This window comes from Myxine glutinosa, chromosome 4, assembly GCF_964187855.1.
Source record: "Myxine glutinosa chromosome 4, kmMyxGlut1.1, whole genome shotgun sequence".
Lineage (NCBI taxonomy): Eukaryota > Metazoa > Chordata > Myxini > Myxiniformes > Myxinidae > Myxine > Myxine glutinosa.
This window is the reverse complement of record NC_136264.1, coordinates 95,109,971-95,129,817: the sequence shown is the minus strand read 5'-3', so window position 1 is coordinate 95,129,817 and position 19,847 is coordinate 95,109,971. Positions and strand designations below refer to the sequence as shown.

Here is a 19,847-nt window from a genome sequence, read left to right as displayed (position 1 = left end):
CGTGCCAGACGAAACTCGCCGACACCAGCTTCTGGGACGCTTTCCGGCCCGGGTGGGAAAGGCCGTGGAGGGAGGCGAAGATGCGGCGTTGCCAGGCGACGGGCACGATGGGGCGAGGCTGGCCTTGGGAGACGTCGCAGAGCAGGACAGTGTCCGCGCAGGGGATGTCGGCCAGGCGGAGGCCCGTGTCCGCCGCCCGGAGGGCTTGCACCGTGGTGTCGGTGGTTTGGTCCGCCGCCATAAGCGCAAAATCCACGCCCAGGTGGACCGCGTTCACGCTGGCCCGGGAAAGACAGTCGGCCACGGCGTTGTTTTTGCCGGCGACGTGCCGGATGTCCGTGGTAAACTCCGACACGGCGGAGAGGTGGCGCTGTTGGCGGGCCGACCATGGCTCCGTGACCTTGGCCATGGCGTAAACCAACGGCTTGTGGTCGACGAACGCCGTGAAAGGTCGGCCCTCCAGGAGGTGGCGGAAATGGCGGACGGCCAGGTGTAGACCGAGGAGCTCCCGGTCAAACGTGCTGTATTTGAGCTCGTTCGGCCGGAGCTGCCGGCTGAAAAAAGCGAGTGGCTGCCAAACCCCGTTCACCCATTGCTCATGTACGGCGCCCACCGCGTAGTCGGAGGCATCCGTGGTGAGGGCGATGGGAGCGTTGAGCACCGGGTGAGCGAGCAGTGTTGCGTCGGCGAGGGCCCGCTTTGAGCCTTGGAAGGCCGCATCCATTGCTGCGGACCAGGCGATGTCGTGCTTGGCCGGCATGCCCCGGAGGGCTTCGTAGAGGGGCCGCATGAGCTGAGCAGCGCGGGGCACGAAGCGGTGATAAAAATTCACCATTCCCAGGAATTCCTGCAGGGCCTTTATGGTGCGGGGACGCGGGAACGTGGTGATGGCCTCGACCTTGGTTGGCAGCGGCACGGCCCCGTTCTTGGTGATGTGATGGCCCAAAAAATCAACGGCCGTCGTGCCGAAGTGGCATTTGGCCGGGTTGACGATGAGGCCGTGCTCGCTGAGGCGCTCGAACAGCGTCCGGAGGTGGAGGAGGTGCTCGGCCCGGGACGTGCTGGCGACGAGGATGTCGTCCAGGTAAACGAAAAGGAACGGCAGGTCACGCAGCACGCCGTCCATCAAGCGCTGGAACGCCTGAGCCGCGTTCTTGAGACCAAACGGCATCCGCAAGAATTCGAATAAGCCGAACGGCGTGATGACTGCCGTTTTAGGGACGTCGGCCGCCCTGACAGGTACCTGGTGATATCCCCGTACGAGGTCAATTTTCGAAAAAATGACCCGTCCCGCCAGACGGGCGGAGAAGTCTTGGATATGCGGGATCGGGTACCTGTCGGGGGTGGTAGCGTCATTGAGACGGCGGTAGTCGCCACACGGGCGCCATCCACCCCCCGGCTTTGGCACGATGTGCAGTGGCGAGGCCCACGCGCTATCGGAGCGCCGCACGATGCCGAGGTGCTCCAACGCGTCGAATTCGGCCTTCGCTACGGCGAGCTTGGCTGGGTCGAGGCGGCGGGCCCTGGCATAGACCGGCGGGCCCGTGGTTGGTATGTGGTGCTCGATCCCATGCCGTACTGCGACGGCCGAAAACGTCGGCCGCGTGAGGGCCGGGAACTCCGTGAGCAGGCGAGCAAACTCGTTCGCCGCCGGGACGGCGCATGCCAGCTGGGTCGGCGCGGCGCTGCTCAATGTGCATACCAGGGAGCTGAAGGTTTCAGCGTTGATTAAACGACGCCGTTGGACGTCCACCAGCAGTCCGTGTGCGCAGAGGAAGTCGGCGCCTAGCAGAGCCACGGGCACGTTGGCGGTTACAAACGTCCAAGCAAAGCGTTGGCCGCCGAAGCAGAGGGTGACGTTGCGCGGGCCGAAGGTGCGGATAGTCGATCCGTTGGCCGCAACTAAGGAGGGGCCGCAAACCGCGGATTGCCTGTCCTGGTCAGAGGCGGGTATGACGCTCAGTTGGGCGCCGGTGTCGCACAGGAAGCGCCGTCCGGACGCTTTATCCGTGATGAACAGTAAGTTGCCCGTGTGGCCGGCGCTCATGGCTGGTAATGAACGCCGGCCCGGCCGTTTCCCGGCCTGCCGAAGGTGCACGGGGGTCGGCATGTCCGGGCCTTCTGTCCGAACCTGGCATGATAGTAACACCACGCTTGGTCAGGTGGAGGCCTCGGTCGTCGTGCCGGAGGTGGTCGGCTCGGTAGAGCGGCCGCCAATGGCGTCGGCAGTTCGGCCGTCGACCGTGCCGGGTGCTCGGGCGCCCTGGGTGTTGCGTCGGACGGCGGTGGGTCCCATGTCGCCGCTACGATGCGCTGTCCTGCGGCGGAGATCTTGTCGGCTTCTCTGGCAAGGGCCCGGGGATCTGTGATCGTCGTGCTTGCCAGGGCGAGGCGTACCGGGTTAGGCAGCTGACGGAAGAACAGCTCCCGGAACAGGAATGCCGGAGAGTGCTCGCCGAGCAGTGAAAGCATGTAGTCCATGCGCTCGGAAGGGCGCGTGTCGCCGAGCTCAGGCAGATCGAGCAGGCGCCGTGCGCGTTCCGCCGATGGGAGGGCGAAAGCATCGAGGAGCAGCTTCTTAATCGCGCCGTATTTGTCAGCGGCTGGCGGGCTTTCGAGGAGGCTCAGGGCGCGGGCCGCGGTAACCGACCCGAGCGCAGCTACCACATGGTGGAAGCGGGTGTCGTCGGCCGTGATGCCTCGCAGGGCGAACAGGGACTCCGCCTGTGCGAACCAAACCGCCGCGTGAGCCTCCCAGAAGGTAGGCAGTTTAAGGGCGACTGCCGTGTCCATGTCGATAGGTCACCAATGAAGGAGCCGGGGCTCCCACGTCGATCGGAAGAATGGACGCGACAAAAAGCTAGAATTCATCTGAGTTGCTTTAATGAAATCAAACACTCAGGCACTCTGAAAAACCGTTTATCAGTCAGCAATATATATCTATTCCGCCAGGGGGTTTGCCCAGGCCCGGCGCCAGGGGGCGTGGCCCAGCGTCCTGGCTGCGGCCTGGCAAGTTGAGCGCGGGCCTGGGCGTCCTGGACGAGCCCGGCATGGTGATCGCTCCGCGTCCTTGATCGGTGCAAGGCGATTGTGAAAACTCAGCGGCAGCCGCTACAATACGAGCTGGATCCGGATCCTGATCTTCACCAAAATTGAATCGATTCTTCCTCGTCACACACACAACCTGTCCAACAAGAAGAAGGCCTTTTTGAAGCCATTTTCCCTGCTAGAGTGGGGGTTAGCCTTGCGGGCCCCATGACAATCATCATGGTGCCCTTTTTGAGGCAATGTTTTTATGGACGGATGCCCTTCCTGACGCCAACCCTTTAGTCGCCTCTTACGGTGTACCTATTCTAAACCGGGGCACACACCGGTCAACCGGTCCAACAAGTTTCGTCCAAATCCATCCTTCACTTTGAGATATCCTGCTATGTATCGTTTTGGCACCATCTCCCATTGGTGAAGAATAACTTCAAAAAATAAATCATATCTGAATCCATATTCAGATCTTCACCAAAATCGAATCGAATCGAATCGTTTTTGTCAGACACCCAACCGGTCCAACAAGTTTCGTCCAAATCCGTCCATAACTTTTTGAGATATCCTGCTGTGTATCGTTTTTGGCCCTATCTCCCAATGGTGAAGAATCACTTTATAAATTCTCGTATTCTCGGATCCGAATCCGGATCTTCACCAAAATCTAATCATTTTGTCCTTGTTGGCGTATTTGTCCACAGTCATGTCCACAGTTATGTCCACCATCATAATCATTAGCGTATTTGTCCATACGCTACATCTCTGCCAAATGGTCTGAATCCGTCCACAACTTTGAGATACACAGACAAACGGACAGACAGGGGTGAAAACATAACCTCCATCCAGCTTTAGCAGAGGTTTAATAAATAAAAAATAAAAAAAATAATTAAGAGGTCATTCTCATTGAAGGACTTCAACAGGGTGGCTTATCAGCAATTCCATCCCCAGGGTCAAAAGACTAAATCCCATTAACACCCGTCAGTCCAAACATTCCCATGGCAATATTAGCAGCGCGGGATCTTTCACCATCCGGTGTTTTAAACTATTTTGCTGCAACAACACCGAATGACCAAGACTTTCGACGACCGTACAGAACACCTGTAAGAGATGGGTCGTCACCGACACCGTCAAACAAAAGTTTGAGCACCGTCAAAGTTTCGCCGCAGGTTCTTGGTTTGAACACGTGATTGAACATCTCAACAAAGGTGTCACTTGCCTCAAGCGAGATTCGTGCTGCTGCCTCGTGTATTGCTCGTCTTCTTTAATCGATTTACAATTTAATCACCATTACTTTAATCGGAGTAATTCAGCCCATGATGACCACCCACATTCTCCATTCAATCAATAACAATATGCTTCATTCCTATACATCTTCAATCAAATTCAAACTTGCCACGATATTCCGTGCATGCTACTGCAATATCATCGCTATCAGAAAATAATAATACAAATTAAAGAAGAAGAAGAAAACCAAAGGTAATCAATAAAAGGTGAGTTTGCCTATGAGGTCCACGTGCACAAAGACCACAGTGGTTAGGAACACGCAGCACTGGGAGACGGGAAGGCGGTCTTCACAGAGCACGTGACGCTCCAAACATCATCATCCAGCATGGAATGTCATCATTTAAAGTAAACGGGACCGAGCACAAGGAGCACACGAACAAAGGGCACGGACGAGCAGACGGAATGCGACATGACGGGCAATCTCGGACCATAGAGCGCGGGGCTAGTAGTAGTACTAGTGTTAGTAGTAATAGGGCGGCCCTACCGCTGGAAAGCTTGAGTGGGAAGGCGAGTGCGCCGAGAGCTGAATCTATGGGCATGGTCGGAGGGAGACAAGACCCCGGCGGTAGCGCCAGCTTCACTTGCACCGAAATACGACCGTGAATGGAAAACGAGGAGTGAATCACTGAGCTGCTCGCCCAGCGCTCGCTTTTACGCATCATGTCTACGCCCACGCCCACTTCTACGCCCACGCCCACGTCGCCATCCCCCGCCCACCTCATACATTATTCATGAGGTCTCTTCAGCCGCCAAATTTCATTCCTGCCTTGTGCGTTGAATCCAAAAAGATTTCGTTTTAAAGCATGACGGTGTTACATCTCCCGAGAAGGTGAGTTTCTGCACTCGATACACAAAAATAACACTGATATATAAACCTGAGATTATAAGTATAACTGCAGTGACGTCCTAACTCAATCCGTTCCTATTGGCTGGCAGCAGAGCGCAGCGCAGGTGTACACCTCGGTATTAAAAAAATAATGAAATATTTGCCAAATCCATGATAATTCAAATACGTCTTCATTTTTCACTACTCAGGTGTATCTAATTGTGGAGCAGCAGAAACAGTAGATGGGTTTAAACTGGGATTCGATGGTAGGAATTTGTTCATTGTGCCGGTGATAGCTCACCTACTCTTGGCTATGGACACCATGGGGTCTTGAACGTTCAGCAACTAATGCCTGTAGACGGGACATCCGAAGGTGAGTATGCTTCCACTCCACATCTTGTTAGACCGAGAGTGGGACGGACAGGTGTCATCGAGAGAGGCTCTTTAAATTACACCTTTTGGTAGGTATTGAAGGAGTGGCGCTCCAACGCGAGTCGAAAGAAGTGACGCGACCAAAGACGGAATTCGTCCGAGTTGCTTTATTGAAACAAAACAGCTCAGGTATTCTGACAAAAGCCCGTTTATCGGGCAGCAATATATATACACATTTATGTCGGGAAGTTTGCCCGGCACAAGCTATACCGGGCATGCCCGGATGTCAAGGGCGAGCCTTGGAAAGGCGAGTCTGGACCTGCCCGGGCGTGTTTGGCTGCGGCCTGGCAAGTCGAGGCTGGGCGTGCCCGGGCGCTCTGGACGAGCACTGGAAAGGCGAGAGCGGGCATGCCCGGACGCTCTGGGCGAGCCCTGGAAAGGCGATAGCGGGCATGCCCGGACGCTCTGGGCGAACCCTGGAAAGGTGATAGCGGGCATGCCCGGACGCTCTGGGCGAGCCCTGGAAAGGCGAGAGCGGGCATGCCCGGGAAAGACGAGACCGGGCGTGCCCGGGAGGTTCGGGCGTGCCCGGGAACAGTGAGTCCGGGCATGCCCGGGAGAGGCGCGTCTGGCCGTGTTCTGGCCGGTGCAAGGCGATTGTGTGCATCCAGCGGTAACCGCTACACACGCCCCTCCATAATCGACCTGCACCGGCAGCGTCAATTTAAGGGGGGTCCGGATGACCCGGCCGAAGCGACCCCTGGAGGGTCGTGGGGAGGGGTCCGACGTGGTGGTGGGTGGTCGAGCGGGGGGAACTGTGGACGGGGGGCGGCCTCGCCGCGGAGGAAGGGCCAACCGTGGTGGTCGGTCGACGTCCATGTGCGCCGGTTTGAGGCGGTCCACAGAGATCCGGTCCGACCGGCCACCAACGTCGACGACAAAGGACTTGTCGCACCGTCGCAGGACCCGGAAGGGCCCGTCGTACGGCGGCCGGAGTGGCCCCCGGTGCGCGTCATGACGCACAAAGACGTACTCCGCTGTGCGAAGCGCCGGGGGGACGTAGGACTGGGGGCCACCATGGCTGGACGTTGGCACGGGGGCAAATCGGCGGGCGGCCTCCTGGAGGTCCGAGCGCTGGTGTGCGGCGGACCAGGGAATGGTAGCGTCGGGCACGAACTCGCCCGGGACGCGGAGCGGCTGGCCGTAGACGAGCTCGGCGGCGGACGCCCGGAGGTCCTCCTTGGGGGCCGTGCGGAGGTCCAAAAGGACCCACGGCAGCCGGTCGGTCCAACCGTCGTCCTGAAGGCCGGCCATGAGTGCGGCCTTCATGGAGCGGTGAAACCGCTCGCACAACCCGTTGGCTTGGGGGTGGTAGGCCGTGGTGCGGTGCAGCGTGACCCCCAACGAGCGGGCGACCGTGCCCCAAAGTTCGGACGTGAACTGTGGGCCGCGGTCGGACGAGATGTCCGCCGGTGCACCGAAGCGCGCGACCCAGGTGGCGATGAACGCCTGCGCCACGTCGGCGGTGGTGGTGGAGGTGAGGGGCACGGCCTCCGGCCACCTGGTGGTCCTGTCCACCATGGTGAGCAGGTGGGTGAACCCCCGCGATGGGGGCAGGGGACCCACCAGGTCCACGTGGACGTGGTCGAAACGCCGTGCAGGCACGGTGAAAGGTGCCAGCGGGGCCTGGGTGTGGCGGTGGACCTTGGCCCGCTTGCAGGCCGTGCAGGCGTTGGCCCAGTCGCAGACGTTCCGTCGAAGGCCGTGCCAGATGAAATGCGCCGACACCAGCTTCTGAGAAGCTTTCCGGCCCGGGTGAGAAAGGCCGTGGATGGAGGCGAAGATGCGGCGCTGCCAGGAAACGGGCACGATGGGGCGAGGCTGGCCCTGGGAGACGTCGCAGAGCAGGACGGTGCCCGCGAAGGGGATGTCGGCCAGGCGAAGGCCCGTGTCCGCCGCCCGGAGGGCCTGCACCGAGGTGTCGGTGGTCTGGTCGGCCGCCATGAGCGCGAAGTCCACGCCGAGGTGGACCGCGTTCGCGCTGGCCCGAGAAAGACAGTCGGCCACAGCGTTGTCTTTGCCGGCGACGTGCCGGATGTCCGTGGTGAATTCCGACACGGCGGAGAGGTGGCGCTGCTGGCGGGCCGACCACGGCTCCGTGACTTTGGCCATTGCGTAGACCAACCGCTTGTGGTCGACGAAAGCCGTGAACGGGCGGCCCTCCAGGAGGTGTCGGAAATGGCGAACGGCCAGGAATAGACCGAGCAGCTCGCGGTCGAACGTGCTGTATTTTAACTCGTTCGGCCGGAGCTGCCGGCTGAAAAAAGCGAGTGGCTGCCAAACCCCGTCCAGCCATTGTTCATGGACGGCGCCCACCGCGTAGTTGGAGGCGTCCGTCGTGAGGGCGATGGGCGCGTTGAGCACCGGGTGAGCCAGCAGCGTTGCGTCGGCGAGGGCCCGTTTTGCGCTTGCGAAGGCCGCGTCCATGGCCGCGGATCAAACTATGTCATGCTTGGCCGGCTTGCCCCGGTGGGCCTCGTAAAGGGGCTGCATGAGCTGAGCAGCGCGGGGCACGAATCGGTGATAAAAATTCACCATGCCGAGGAACTCTTGTAGGGCCTTGATGGAACGGGGACGCGGGAACGTGGTGATGGCCTCGACCTTGGTCGGCAGCGGCACGGCCCCGGTCTTGGTGATGCGGTGGCCCAAAAAGTCAACGGTCGTCGTGCCGAAGTGGCATTTGGCCGGGTTGACAATTAAGCCGTGCTCGCTGAGGCGACCGAACAGTGTTCGGAGGTGGAGGAGGTGCTCGGCGCGGGACGTGCTGGCGACGAGGATGTCGTCCAGATAGACGAAAAGAAATGGCAGGTCGCGCAGCATGCCGTCCATTAAGCGCTGGAACGCCTGGGCCACGTTCTTGAGGCCAAACGGCATCCTCAAAAATTCGAACAGGCCGAACGGCATGATGACGGCCGTCTTCGGGACGTCGGCCGCCCGGACAGGTACCTGGTGGTATCCCCGTATCAGGTCAATTTTGGAAAATATGACCCATCCCGCCAAACGGGCGGAAAAGTCCTGGATGTGCGGGATCGGGTACCTGTCGGGGGTGGTAGCATCGTTGAGGCGGCGGTTGTCGCCACACGGGCGCCATCCGCCCCCCGGCTTTGGCACGATGTGCAGTGGTGAGGCCCACGCGCTATTGGAGTGCCGCACGATGCCGAGGTGCTCCAACGCGTCGAACTCGGCCTTTGCCACGGCGAGCTTGGCCAGGTCGAGGCGGCGGGCCCTGGCGTAGACCGGCGGGCCCGTAGTGGGTATATGGTGCTCGATCCCATGCTGCACTGCGACGGCCGAAAACGTCGGCCGTGTGAGGGCCGGGAATTCCGCGAGCAGGCGAGCGAACCCGTTCGCCATCGGGAGGGCGCATGCCAGTTCGGTCGGCGCGGAACTGCTCATCGTGCACGCCAGGGAGCTGAAGGTCTCGGCGTTGACAAGGCGACGACGTTTGACGTCGACCAGCAGCCCGTGCGCGCAGAGGAAGTCGGCGCCCAACAAAGCCATGGGGACGCAGGCGGTCACAAAGGTCCACTGAAAGCGCTGGCTGCCGAAGCAGAGGGTGACGTTGCGCGGGCCGAAAGTGCGTATGGCCGAGCCATTAGCAGCGACCAAAGAGGGGCCGCAAATGGCGTCCCGCCTGTCCTGCTCGGAGGCGGGTATGACGCTCAGTTGGGCGCCGGTGTCACAAAGGAAACGCCGCCCGGACACTTTGTCCCGAATAAAAAGCAAGTTGCCCGAGTGGCCGGCGCTCATGGCTGGGAATGAACGCCGGCCCGGCCGTTTCCTGACTTGCCGAAAGTGCACGGGGGTCGGCACGTCCGAGCCTTGTGTCCGAACCTGGCGTGGTAATAACACCACGCCTGGTCAGGTGGAGGCCCCGGCCGTCGTGTCGGAAGCGGTCGGTGCGGCGTGGCGGCCGCCAGTTTCACCGGCAGTTCGACCTCCAACCGCGCAGGGCGCTCGGGCGTCGCCTCGGATGGCGGCAGGCTCCAGGTAGCCACGCCGATGAGTTGGCCCGCCGAGGAGATCTTATCGGCTTCCCTGGCGAGGGCGCGGGGATCGGTGATCGACGTGCCAGCCAGGGCGAGGCGTACCGGGTGAGGCAGCTGGCGAAGGAACACCTCACGGAACAGAAAATCCGGAGAGTGCTCACCGAGCAACGAGAGCATATAGTCCATGCGCTCGGACAGGCGCGTGTCGCCGAGCTCGGGCAGGTCGAGCAGGCGCCGTGCGCGTGCCGCCGGTGAGAGGGCGAAAGCGTCGAGGAGGAGCGTCTTCAGCACGTCATACTTGTCGGCAGCCGGCGGGTGATCGAGGAGGCTCAGGGCACGGGCCGCGGTGGTGGAACCGAGCGCTGCCACGACGTGGTGGAAGCGGGTGTCGTCCGCGGTGATGCCTCGCAGGGCGAACTGGGAGTCCGCCTGGGCGAACCAAACAGCCACGTGAGCCTCCCAGAAGGTAGGCAGTTTAAGAGTCACTGCCGTGTCCATGTCGGTAGGTCACCAGCGAAGGAGTGGTGCTCCAACGCGAGTCGAAAGAAGTGACGCGACCAAAGACGGAATTCGTCCGAGTTGCTTTATTGAAACAAAACAGCTCAGGTATTCTGACAAAAGCCCGTTTATCGGGCAGCAATATATATACACATTATGTCGGGAAGTTTGCCCGGCACAAGCTATACCGGGCATGCCCGGGTGTCAAGGGCGAGCCTTGGAAAGGCGAGTCTGGACCTGCCCGGGCATGTTTGGCTGCGGCCTGGCAAGTCGAGGCTGCGCGTGCCCGGGCGCTCTGGACGAGCACTGGAAAGGCGAGAGCGGGCATGCCCGGACGCTTAGCCCTGGAAAGGCGATAGCGGGCATGCCCGGATGCTCTGGGCGAGCCCTGGAAAGGCGATAGCGGGCATGCCCGGACGCTCTGGGCGAGCCCTGGAAAGGCGATAGCGGGCATGCCCGGACGCTCTGGGCGAGCCCTGGAAAGGCGAGAGCGGGCATGCCCGGGAAAGACGAGACCGGGCGTGCCCGGGAGGTTCGGGCGTGCCCGGGAACAGTGAGTCCGGGCATGCCCAGGAGAGGCGCGTCTGGCCGTGTTCTGGCCGGTGCAAGGCGATTGTGTGCATCCAGCGGTAACCGCTACAGTATACTGTATTCCTTCGAAGGGGTTGACAGGATGGCCTAGGCCCGAGAGGTACACACACTCGCCTCTAAGCTGTCTAGCCTGGGTTCGAATCCCGACCCAGCTATAAACTGCCATCCTGGTGCTTCACAGGCAGGTGATTCATCAATGTGTGTGCTGTCCCTTGGATGGATGTTAAGCAGGCGTCCTGTCTGCCGGCATTAGTGGGTGGACGTTAAAGATGCCATGGTGTCCTTCGTAGGAGTAGGCAACTTATCAGCAGGACCATGGTCATCTTACTATAATTCACCAAATGTCCGTCTGTCCGTTCGAAGGTACCGCAAAAACGGCTCAACCGATCACAACGATATTTTTGGTGGGTATTCCTGGGTCCCCTGGGAGTAAAATAGGCTATTAAAGCGCGGTGTTACGCGCGCTGTTTGTAAACAAGGAGGAAGCGGACAACGCGGTAATTTGTAAGTCTTTATTCAAGAGCTCACTGTAACACTGAACTCTCAGGGCTGCGCGCCCCGTGTATATCGTGAGGCCACGCCTCTCTCCCGGGCGTGGACCACCCCCACTTGGTGTGCGGGGTGATGTCACCACGTCAGTGCTTTCGTGTCCGCCACACGCGCCCCCCCAGAATCCCCGCGCACCTGAAGGGCCAGTTTGCGGGGCAAACGGATGACCCGGCCGAAGCACCCCCTGGCGACTGGCGGCGTCTGGGATGCAGGGATGCCATCTGGGATGCCTCCGGCTGCCCCTGGGATGGGTGCAGGACCGGGGGGCGGCGTGGCGGCGGGGCTGGGCGGTGCCGGGGGTCCGCCCGCAGGGGGGCGGCCCCGACGCGGGGGTCGGGCCACTGGCGGTGGATGGTCCACGTCGACGTGGGCCGGCTTGAAGCGGTCCACAGAAACGCGGTCAGGAGTACCGCCGATGTCCAAGGTGAAGTGCTTCACCCCGGTCTCCAGCACACGGAAAGGCCCGTCGTACGGGGGCCGCAGTGGTGTCCGGTGGACATCGTGGCGGACGAAGACGTACTCCGCCGTGCGAAGCTCCGGGGCGACGTGCGTCGGTGGGTGCCCGTGGCGTGCCGTTGGCACCGGGGCGAACCTCTGGGCGGTCTCCTGCCGAGCGGAGCGCTGCTGTGCCACGGACCATGGTGCCGTGGAGTCGGGGAGGAACTCGCCCGGCACCCGCAGCGGTTGCCCGAAGACCAACTCCGCCGCGGATGCGTTCAGGTCCTCCTTGGGCGCCGTCCGGAGGCCCAGCAGGACCCAGGGGAGCCTGTGGACCCAGCCGCCGTCGCGGAGGGTGGCCCGGAGCGCGGCCTTCAATGAGCGGTGAAATCGCTCACACAGGCCGTTAGCCTGGGGGTGGTAGGCCGTGGTTCGGTGCAGCCGGATCCCGAGCCCCTGCGCGACCGCCCCCCAGAGCTCCGAGGTGAACTGGGGGCCGTGGTCGGACGAGATGTCTGAGGGGGCGCCGAACCGGGCGACCCAGGTGGCGATGAAAGCCTGCGCGACGTCCGCCGCCATCGTCGACGCCAAGGGCATGGCCTCCGGCCACCGGGTGGTGCGGTCCACCATGGTGAGGAGGTGGGTGAACCCTCTCGAGGGGGGCAGAGGTCCCACCAAGTCGACGTGCACGTGGTCAAACTGGCGTTCCGGCACCGTAAACGGGGCCAACGGGGCCTGGGTGTGCCGGGGCACCTTGGCGCGCTGGCACGCGAGGCACGTCCTGGCCCAGCCGCGGACGGCCTTCCGGAGGCCATGCCAGACGAATTTGTCGGCGATCAACCTTTGGGAGGCCCTCGCGCCCGGGTGGGACAGGCCGTGGATGGCGTCAAACACCTGGCACTGCCAGCCCGCGGGCACGATGGGGCGAGGCCACCCGAGGGAGATGTCGCACAAGAGGGCCGCGCCCGCGCCGTCGAACGGCACCTCGGTGACGCGGAGGCCCGTGACGGCGGTCCGCAAGGCCTGGACATCGGGGTCAGCGGCCTGGTCCGCTGCCATCCGGGCATAGTCGATGCCGAGGTGGACTGCGTGGGCGACGGCCCGGGAAAGGCAATCCGCCACCGGGTTGTCCTTCCCCGCGACGTGCCGGATGTCCGTCGTGTACTCGGACACGGCCGAGAGGTGACGCTGCTGCCGGGCCGACCACGGCTCGGTGACCTTGCCCATCGTGAAGATCAGCGGCTTGTGGTCAACGAAGGCCGTAAACGCACGGCCCTCGAGCAGATGGCAGAAGTGCCTGACCGCCAAGTGAAGCCCGAGCAACTCGCGGTCGAAGGTACTGTAACGGCGTTCAGGCGGGCGAAGCTGCCGGCTAAAGAACGCCAGCGGTTGCCAAGCTCCACGCACCCATTGCTCGTGCACCGCGCCCACCGCGTAGTCCGAGGCATCGGTGGTGAGGGCGATCGGTGCATCGGGCGCCGGGTGCGCGAGCATGGTGGCGTTAGCCAAGGCGAGCTTCGCGCCCGTGAACTCCGCGTCCATCTGCTCGGTCCAGGTAACGTCGCCTTTGCCCGGCTTACCTCGGAGAGCTTCGTGCAGGGGGTGCAGGAGCTGGGCGATACGGGGCAGGAACCGATGGTAAAAGTTCACCATGCCCAGGAACTCCTGCAGCCCCCTGATCATGCGGGGCACGGAAACCCCTTCACCGCCTCCACCTTGGCCGGCAGGGGGACGGCTCCGTGCCTGGTGACGCGGTGCCCCAGAAAATCGATTTAGGCGACGCCGAACCGGCACTTTGCGGGGTTCACAATCAGGCCATGCTGGCCCAGGCGTTCGAAGAGCGTGCGGAGGTGGTGTAGGTGCTCTTCGCGGGACGCGCTGGCGACGAGGATATCGTCCAGGTAGACGTATACAATATCCAAGTCGCGCAGGACGTTGTCCATCAGCCGCTGGAACGCCTGAGCCGCATTCTTCAGACCGAAGGGCATCCGCAGGAATTCGAAGAGTCCGAACGGCGTGATGACCGCCGTCTTCGGGACGTCCTCCGGCCTGACGGGACCTGATGGTAGCCGCGTATGAGGTCCACCTTCGAGAAGAAGGACATGCCCGCCAAACGGGCGGAAAAGTCCTGAATGTGGGGGACGGGGTAGCGGTCGGGGGTGGTGGCGTCATTGAGACGGCGATAGTCCCCACACAGTCGCCATCCCCCGCCGGGCTTCGGCACAATGCGCAGCGGCGACGCCCAAGCACTCTCCGAGCGCCGAAAGATGCCGAGTCGCTCCAGGGTAGCGAACTCTGCTTTTGCTACCGCCAGCTTCGTCGGCTCGAGGCGGCATGCCCGGGTGTAGACCGGTGGCCCGACGGTGGGGATGTGATGGGCCACCCCGTGCTTGATGGCCCCCGCCGAGAAGGTGGGCCACGTGAGGGCCGGGAAGCCGGCGAGGAGGCGGGTGAATTCGTCCGCTGCCGGAAGCGTAGAGATCAACGTGGCCGGAACCGAACCGTTCGGCAAGCCGCTTGGCAAGCCGCTCGGTGAGCCGCTCAGTGAGCTGCTCGACGAGCTGGGCAGCGCACAAGCGAGCGAGCTGAACGTCTCGGCCTGGACAAGACGTGTGTGCTTTACGTCGACCAGGAGCCCATTGGCGCACAGGAAGTCCGCGCCAAGCAATGCCATGAGCACGTCGGCGGTGACGAACGACCATCGGAAAACCTGTCCTCCGAACTGTAGAGAGAGGCAGCGTTTTCCGTACGTACGGATGGGCGTCCCATTCGCGCCAAACAGCGCGGGGCCCCCGCCCGCGGCGTGCTTGTCCGACGTACCGGCAGGAACGACACTCACCTGCGCTCCCGTGTCGCACAGGTAACGGCGCCCGGATAAGGTGTCCGTTATGAACAGCAGGCTGCTCGAACGGCCGGCGCTCATTGCCACTATCGAGCGCCGGCCCGGGCGTTTCCCGACCTGTTGAAGGAGCATGGCGGATGACACTGTCGAGCCTCGTGGCCGAACTTGGCGTGGAACCAGCACCAGGTGGTGGAGCTGGAGGAGTGCGGCTGGCTCCGCCAGGCCGGTGGAGTTGGCGGTTTTCCCCGCAGTGGCGGTTTTCGCCGCGTCGGTGGGCGGGGCGTGGCGGCGGCCACGAGGTGCGTATCAGCATGCTGCGTATGCTGTGTAAGCTGATGCTGTGGATCAGCATCATCAGCAGCATCAGCCTCGAGGTCCGTGACAGCCGCACCGACTCTCGCCCGCGTGTCCGAAGCCGCGAAGTACCTGTCCGCCTCGGCGGCCAATGCTCGGGGTTCCGTTAGCACGGTCCCGGCCAACGCGAGGCGTACCTGTGCTGGAAGTTGGCGACGGAAAAGCGCCCGGAATAGCGAACCAGGGGCTTCGTCACCCAACAGTGACAGCATATGGTCCATTCGGACCGACGGGCGCGTGTCGCCGAGCTAGGGGAGATCCAGGAGGCGGTCGGCCCGTGCGTCCTCCGTGAGGCCAAACGTGGCTAGGAGCAGCCGCTTGAGTGCCTCGTACTTGTGGCCGTCCGGTGGGTGGCGAAGGACGGACACAACTCGAGCAGCCGTGCCGGGCCCGAGGGAGGCGACGACGTGGCAGTAGTGCGTGTCGTCGTTGGTGAGGCGCCGAAGCTGAAACTGGGCTTCGGCTTGGACGAACCAAACTTCGGCCTGGGCCTCCCAAAATTCGGGAAGTTTAACCGACATCGCGTTGTTGGGCATGGCAATGGCGTCGTGTTTGGAAGGATCGCTATGGCAGATCCAACGTCGAGGGTCACCAGTAAAGCGCGGTGTTACGCGCGCTGTTTGTAAACAAGGAGGAAGCGGACAACGCGGTAATTTGTAAGAGTCTTTATTCAAGAGCTCACTGTAACACTGAACTCTCAGGGCTGCACGCCCCGTGTATATCGTGAGGCCACGCCTCTCTCCCGGGCGTGGCCCACCCCCACTTGGTGTGCGGGGTGATGTCACCACGTCAGTGCTTTCGTGTCCGCCACACTATATTCTTTTTCCAATTTTTTCCCAATTTTCCAATTTTTCCAAACACGATGGAATAATATTTACCGATATGAACAGTGATGTGGCTTTTATTAAAATTCTACAAATACTGTTTCGATTTTGATGAGAATTATGAACCTGCTGCGAATGCGGAAGTGGCCAGATGACAGCAATGCACGGGTTTGATAATATTGAAGCACGCGGTATTACGCGCGTGACTTGCTACCAAGGAGGAAGCGGACAACGCGATAAGTTTAATGTTCTTTATTCCAAAGAGGTTCACGATCGGCGGGGTTCACGGGGTTCACGGGGTTCACGATCAGGCCGTGCTGGCCCAGACATTCGAAGAGCGTGCGGAGATGGTGTAGGTGCTCTTCGCGGGACGCGCTGGCAATGAGGATGTCGTCCAGGTATACGTACAAAAAATCCAAGCCGCGCAAGACGCTGTCCATGAGGCGCTGGAACGCCTGAGCCACATTTTTCAAACCGAAGGGCATCCGAAGAAATTCGAAAAGCCCGAATGGCATGATGACAGCCGTCTTCGGGATGTCCTCCGGCCTGACAGGGACCTGATGGTAGCCGCGCACGAGGTCCACCTTTGAAAAGAAGGACATATTCGCCAAGCGGGCAGAAAAGTCCTGAATGTGGGGGACGGGGTAGCGGTTGGGGGTGTTGGCGGCGTTGAGGCGCCGGTAGTCCCCGCATGGTCACCATATCCCCCGCCGGGCTTGGGCACGATGTGGAGCGGGGACGCCCACGCGCTCTCGGAGCGCCGCACGATGCCGAGCCGCTCCAGCGTAGCGAACTCCGCTTTAGCTACGGCGAGCTTCTTCGGCTCGAGGCGGCGTGCCCGGGCGTAGACCGGTGGCCCGGCGGTGGGGATGTGGTGTTCCACCCCGTGCTTGACGGTCCCCGCCGAGAAGGTGGGCCCTGTGAGGGTCGGGAAACCCGCGAGGAGGCGGGCGAATTCGTCCGCTGCCGGAAGCGTACAGATGAACCTGGCTGGAACGGAACCGCTCAGCAAGCCGCTCGGCGAGCTGCTCGATGAGCCGCTCTGTGAGCTGCTCAACGAGCCGGGCAGCGCACACGCGAGCGAGCTGAACGTCTCAGCCTGGACAAGCCTTCTGCGCTTTACATCGACCAGTAATCCATTAGCACATAAGAAGTCCGCGCCGAGCAGTGCCATGGGCACGTCGGCCAAAACGAACGACCAACGGAAAACCTGACCTCCGAACCGCAGGGAGAGACAGCGTTTTCCGTACGTGTGTATAGACGTACCATTGGCCGCAAGCAGCGCGGGGCCCCGGCCCGCGGTGTGCTTGTCAGACGTACCGGCAGGAACGACACTCACCTGCGCTCCCGTATCGCACAGGTAACGGCACCCGGACAAGTTGTCCGTTATGTACAGCAGGCTGTTGGAATTGCCGACGCTCACCGTTGCCACCGAGCGTCGGCTCACCCGTTTCCCTACCTGCCGAATGAGCACGGCGGGCGACACTGCCGAGCCTCGTGGCCGAACTTGGTGTGGAAGGAACACCAGGCGGGCAGCTGCGGCGTCGGAGGCCGCGGTTTTCTTCGCGGCGGCAGCGGTGGTGGTGGTGGTGGGCGGGGCGTGACGGCGGACATGAGGTGCGGTGCATCAGGGAAAGCTTCGGGAGCCTCGGGAGCGGCAACCGCGCCAAGACTCGCCTGCGTGTCCAAAACTGCGTAGTATTTGTCGGCCTCAGCAGCGAGCGCACGGGGTTCCGTTAACGCGGAACCAGCCAAAGCGAGGCGGACTCGTGCTGGCAGCTGGCGTCGAAACAACGCCCGGAATAGAGCGTTCGGGGTTTCGTCGCCCATGAGCGCCAGCATATGGTCCATACGGACCGACGGTCGCGTGTCCCCGATCTTGGGGAGGTCCAAGAGGCGATCGGCCCATGCGTCCACCGTAAGGCCGAACGTGGTGAGGAGGAGATGCTTGACCGCCTCATACTTGCCGTCGGCAGGTGGATTCCTTAGGACCGATATGACGCGGGTGGCCGTGCCGGGCCCGAGGGCGGAGACCACGTGGCAGTACATCGTCTCGTCCACCGTGATGCCTCGAAGTCGGAACTGGGCTTCCGCCTGCAGGAACCAAACTTCGGCTTGTGATTCCCAGAATTCGGGGAGCTTGATGGAGACCACGTTGGTAGCCATTGTTGCGGCGGTTTCGGGGAGTCAGCGACGGCTGACTCGAATGTCGGAGGTCACCAATGAAGCATGCGGTACTACGCACGTGACTTGCTACCAAGGAGGAAGCGGACAACGCGGTAAGTTTGATGTTCTTTATTCCAAAGAGGTCAATGTAGCACTGGCACGCTCCGGGCTGCACGCCCGGTGTATATCTGAGGCCACGCCTACCCCTCGGGTGTGGCCGCCGCCCACTTGGTGCGCGGAATGATGTCACCACGCCAGTGGGCTTTCGTGTCCGCCACAATATCCCAATACAACCGTCATTCAATCGTAATGTTCAATCGTTAAACGTTTATCATGTTAATCGTTTTGTTAAAGTATAAATTGATGATTGGAATTGAGTGAATACAAATACGATTTTGAATTCGTAATTGTATTCACCCAACCGTACGGAACTTCACATCAGGATTTAAATATTTGTTTATGTCACGAATGTTGTTAAAAGTTTATTTTTTATATTAATGTTATTTAATTTGTGATTGGAGTTATGCTGTTTGGAATGAAAAAAGAGACCGAGTTCAAGTGAATGACGAAATGCCATGATGGTTTCTACTTTCTAAACGTGAATTCGTGGATCGCCATATGCAGATTCGCCATTGACTGGGTATGGAACACACCTACCTGTTTGTTTGCGAACGGGTGCGTTTTTCATGGAAGTCCTTCACGAACTTGCTGTCCATGTCTGACGTGCAACTGAAAGTGCTACAGGAATGTGGAATTTATTGGTTTCATGCTTTAGCATTCGCCGTTTCTGCATTGCCTGTTTGCTTCTGGCCTCCCACCTCACTTGTAGTAGATAATACATAATTAATTAATAGACGTATGTAATTAATAGACACAAAAGTATGAAACACACACACAACTCATTAATTTATAGTAGAAATCCAGACAAATTGCATGCGTACTCAATTTATAGACAAGTACACCATATGTAGATGTCTGGAAGTGCTATTTCTCTTCAGCGTTTAGCTCGTTCAACCATAGTCGTGTATTTTAAATGGATTCACAAGGAACCCGTTGGCATCCTGTGCTGAATCTACCTGTGCTACATCAACATCGACAAATACCTTATTCCTTAAAAGCACAAAACAAAACAAAACTCGTACAGTAGTCCGAAATGTTTGCTTTATCTCGAACCACAGCTGTTATATGGATAAATGTGCAAAAGAGAAATCATATTGCGTTAATTCTACTGCCATAAACGATCTCTCAAAGCCTCAAATACCTCTCCCGATTTAAGAACGGATGCAGCGTACCAACCATCAGCGTGCTTGAAGCAAAGATATAAAGTTATTGCCTGATTGACAAAGTTCAGTAACTAAATTTCAGAACTGCTTTTCACGATAAGCCACCGAACAGCTGTAAGAAATTTGCTCACTTCCTGAGAATTTCTCGTCAAACGGAGGCCGTTTAGTGGATATTAACAAAATTCCTTCATGGTATCAAGAGGTGAAGATCATAATTTGCATTAACACCGATTAGTCCTTCACCAGTGTCAGTGTGTGTTGTCTACAGTGTCTACAGTGTTGTAGTGCATATTCATAATGTTAGGAAAAGGCACAATTGTAATTGTTGTACCTATACCTGTATTGCAGAATATCTACACCTGCTTTTCTGAAACTTGGGTTTCATATTTATAAGAGGTGTTAAAAAGGTATTGGGAATGACATGCTCATCCAGGATTTGCCAAATATTTCTTTATTTTTTTTTAAATGACAAATAAATGAACAAGAAGACGTCATGCGGAACACGATACTTGCAAAATCCACCCCCCATCCCCAAGAAAAAAAAATTCCATTGATACAGCAAATTGTCCATTTCATCAAGATTAAAATTGACAATCTTGATCAAAGCTCAGGTCAACAGGAAGAAAAGTGACGATTTTTCAGATGAAAAATGATGATTTTGTAACGTTGACCTTGAGTTGACCTTTTGACCTCAAAAATAGTTGGTTTCCTATTTAGTGACTCAATGTGCAAATG

At 59.6% G+C, this 19,847-nt stretch overlaps 1 protein-coding gene across 3 annotated transcripts in view; it reads right to left on the bottom strand.

Moving 5' to 3' along the window:
• LOC137425011 (6-phosphofructo-2-kinase/fructose-2,6-bisphosphatase 4) overlaps nt 1-19,847 on the bottom strand; it is a 94,255-nt gene that overhangs the window by 58,740 nt on the left and 15,668 nt on the right. For 2 of the 3 annotated variants that reach the window (XM_068112998.2, XM_068112997.2), the window contains exon 1: nt 4,805-4,969. The exons of the other annotated variant lie outside the window; for it this stretch is intronic. In XM_068112998.2, coding sequence (XP_067969099.2) covers nt 4,805-4,859 — 55 coding nt within the window. In that variant the 5' untranslated portion in view covers nt 4,860-4,969. Of the gene's footprint in view, nt 1-4,804; nt 4,970-19,847 lie in introns of those variants that run through there. 3 annotated transcript variants of the gene reach the window in all.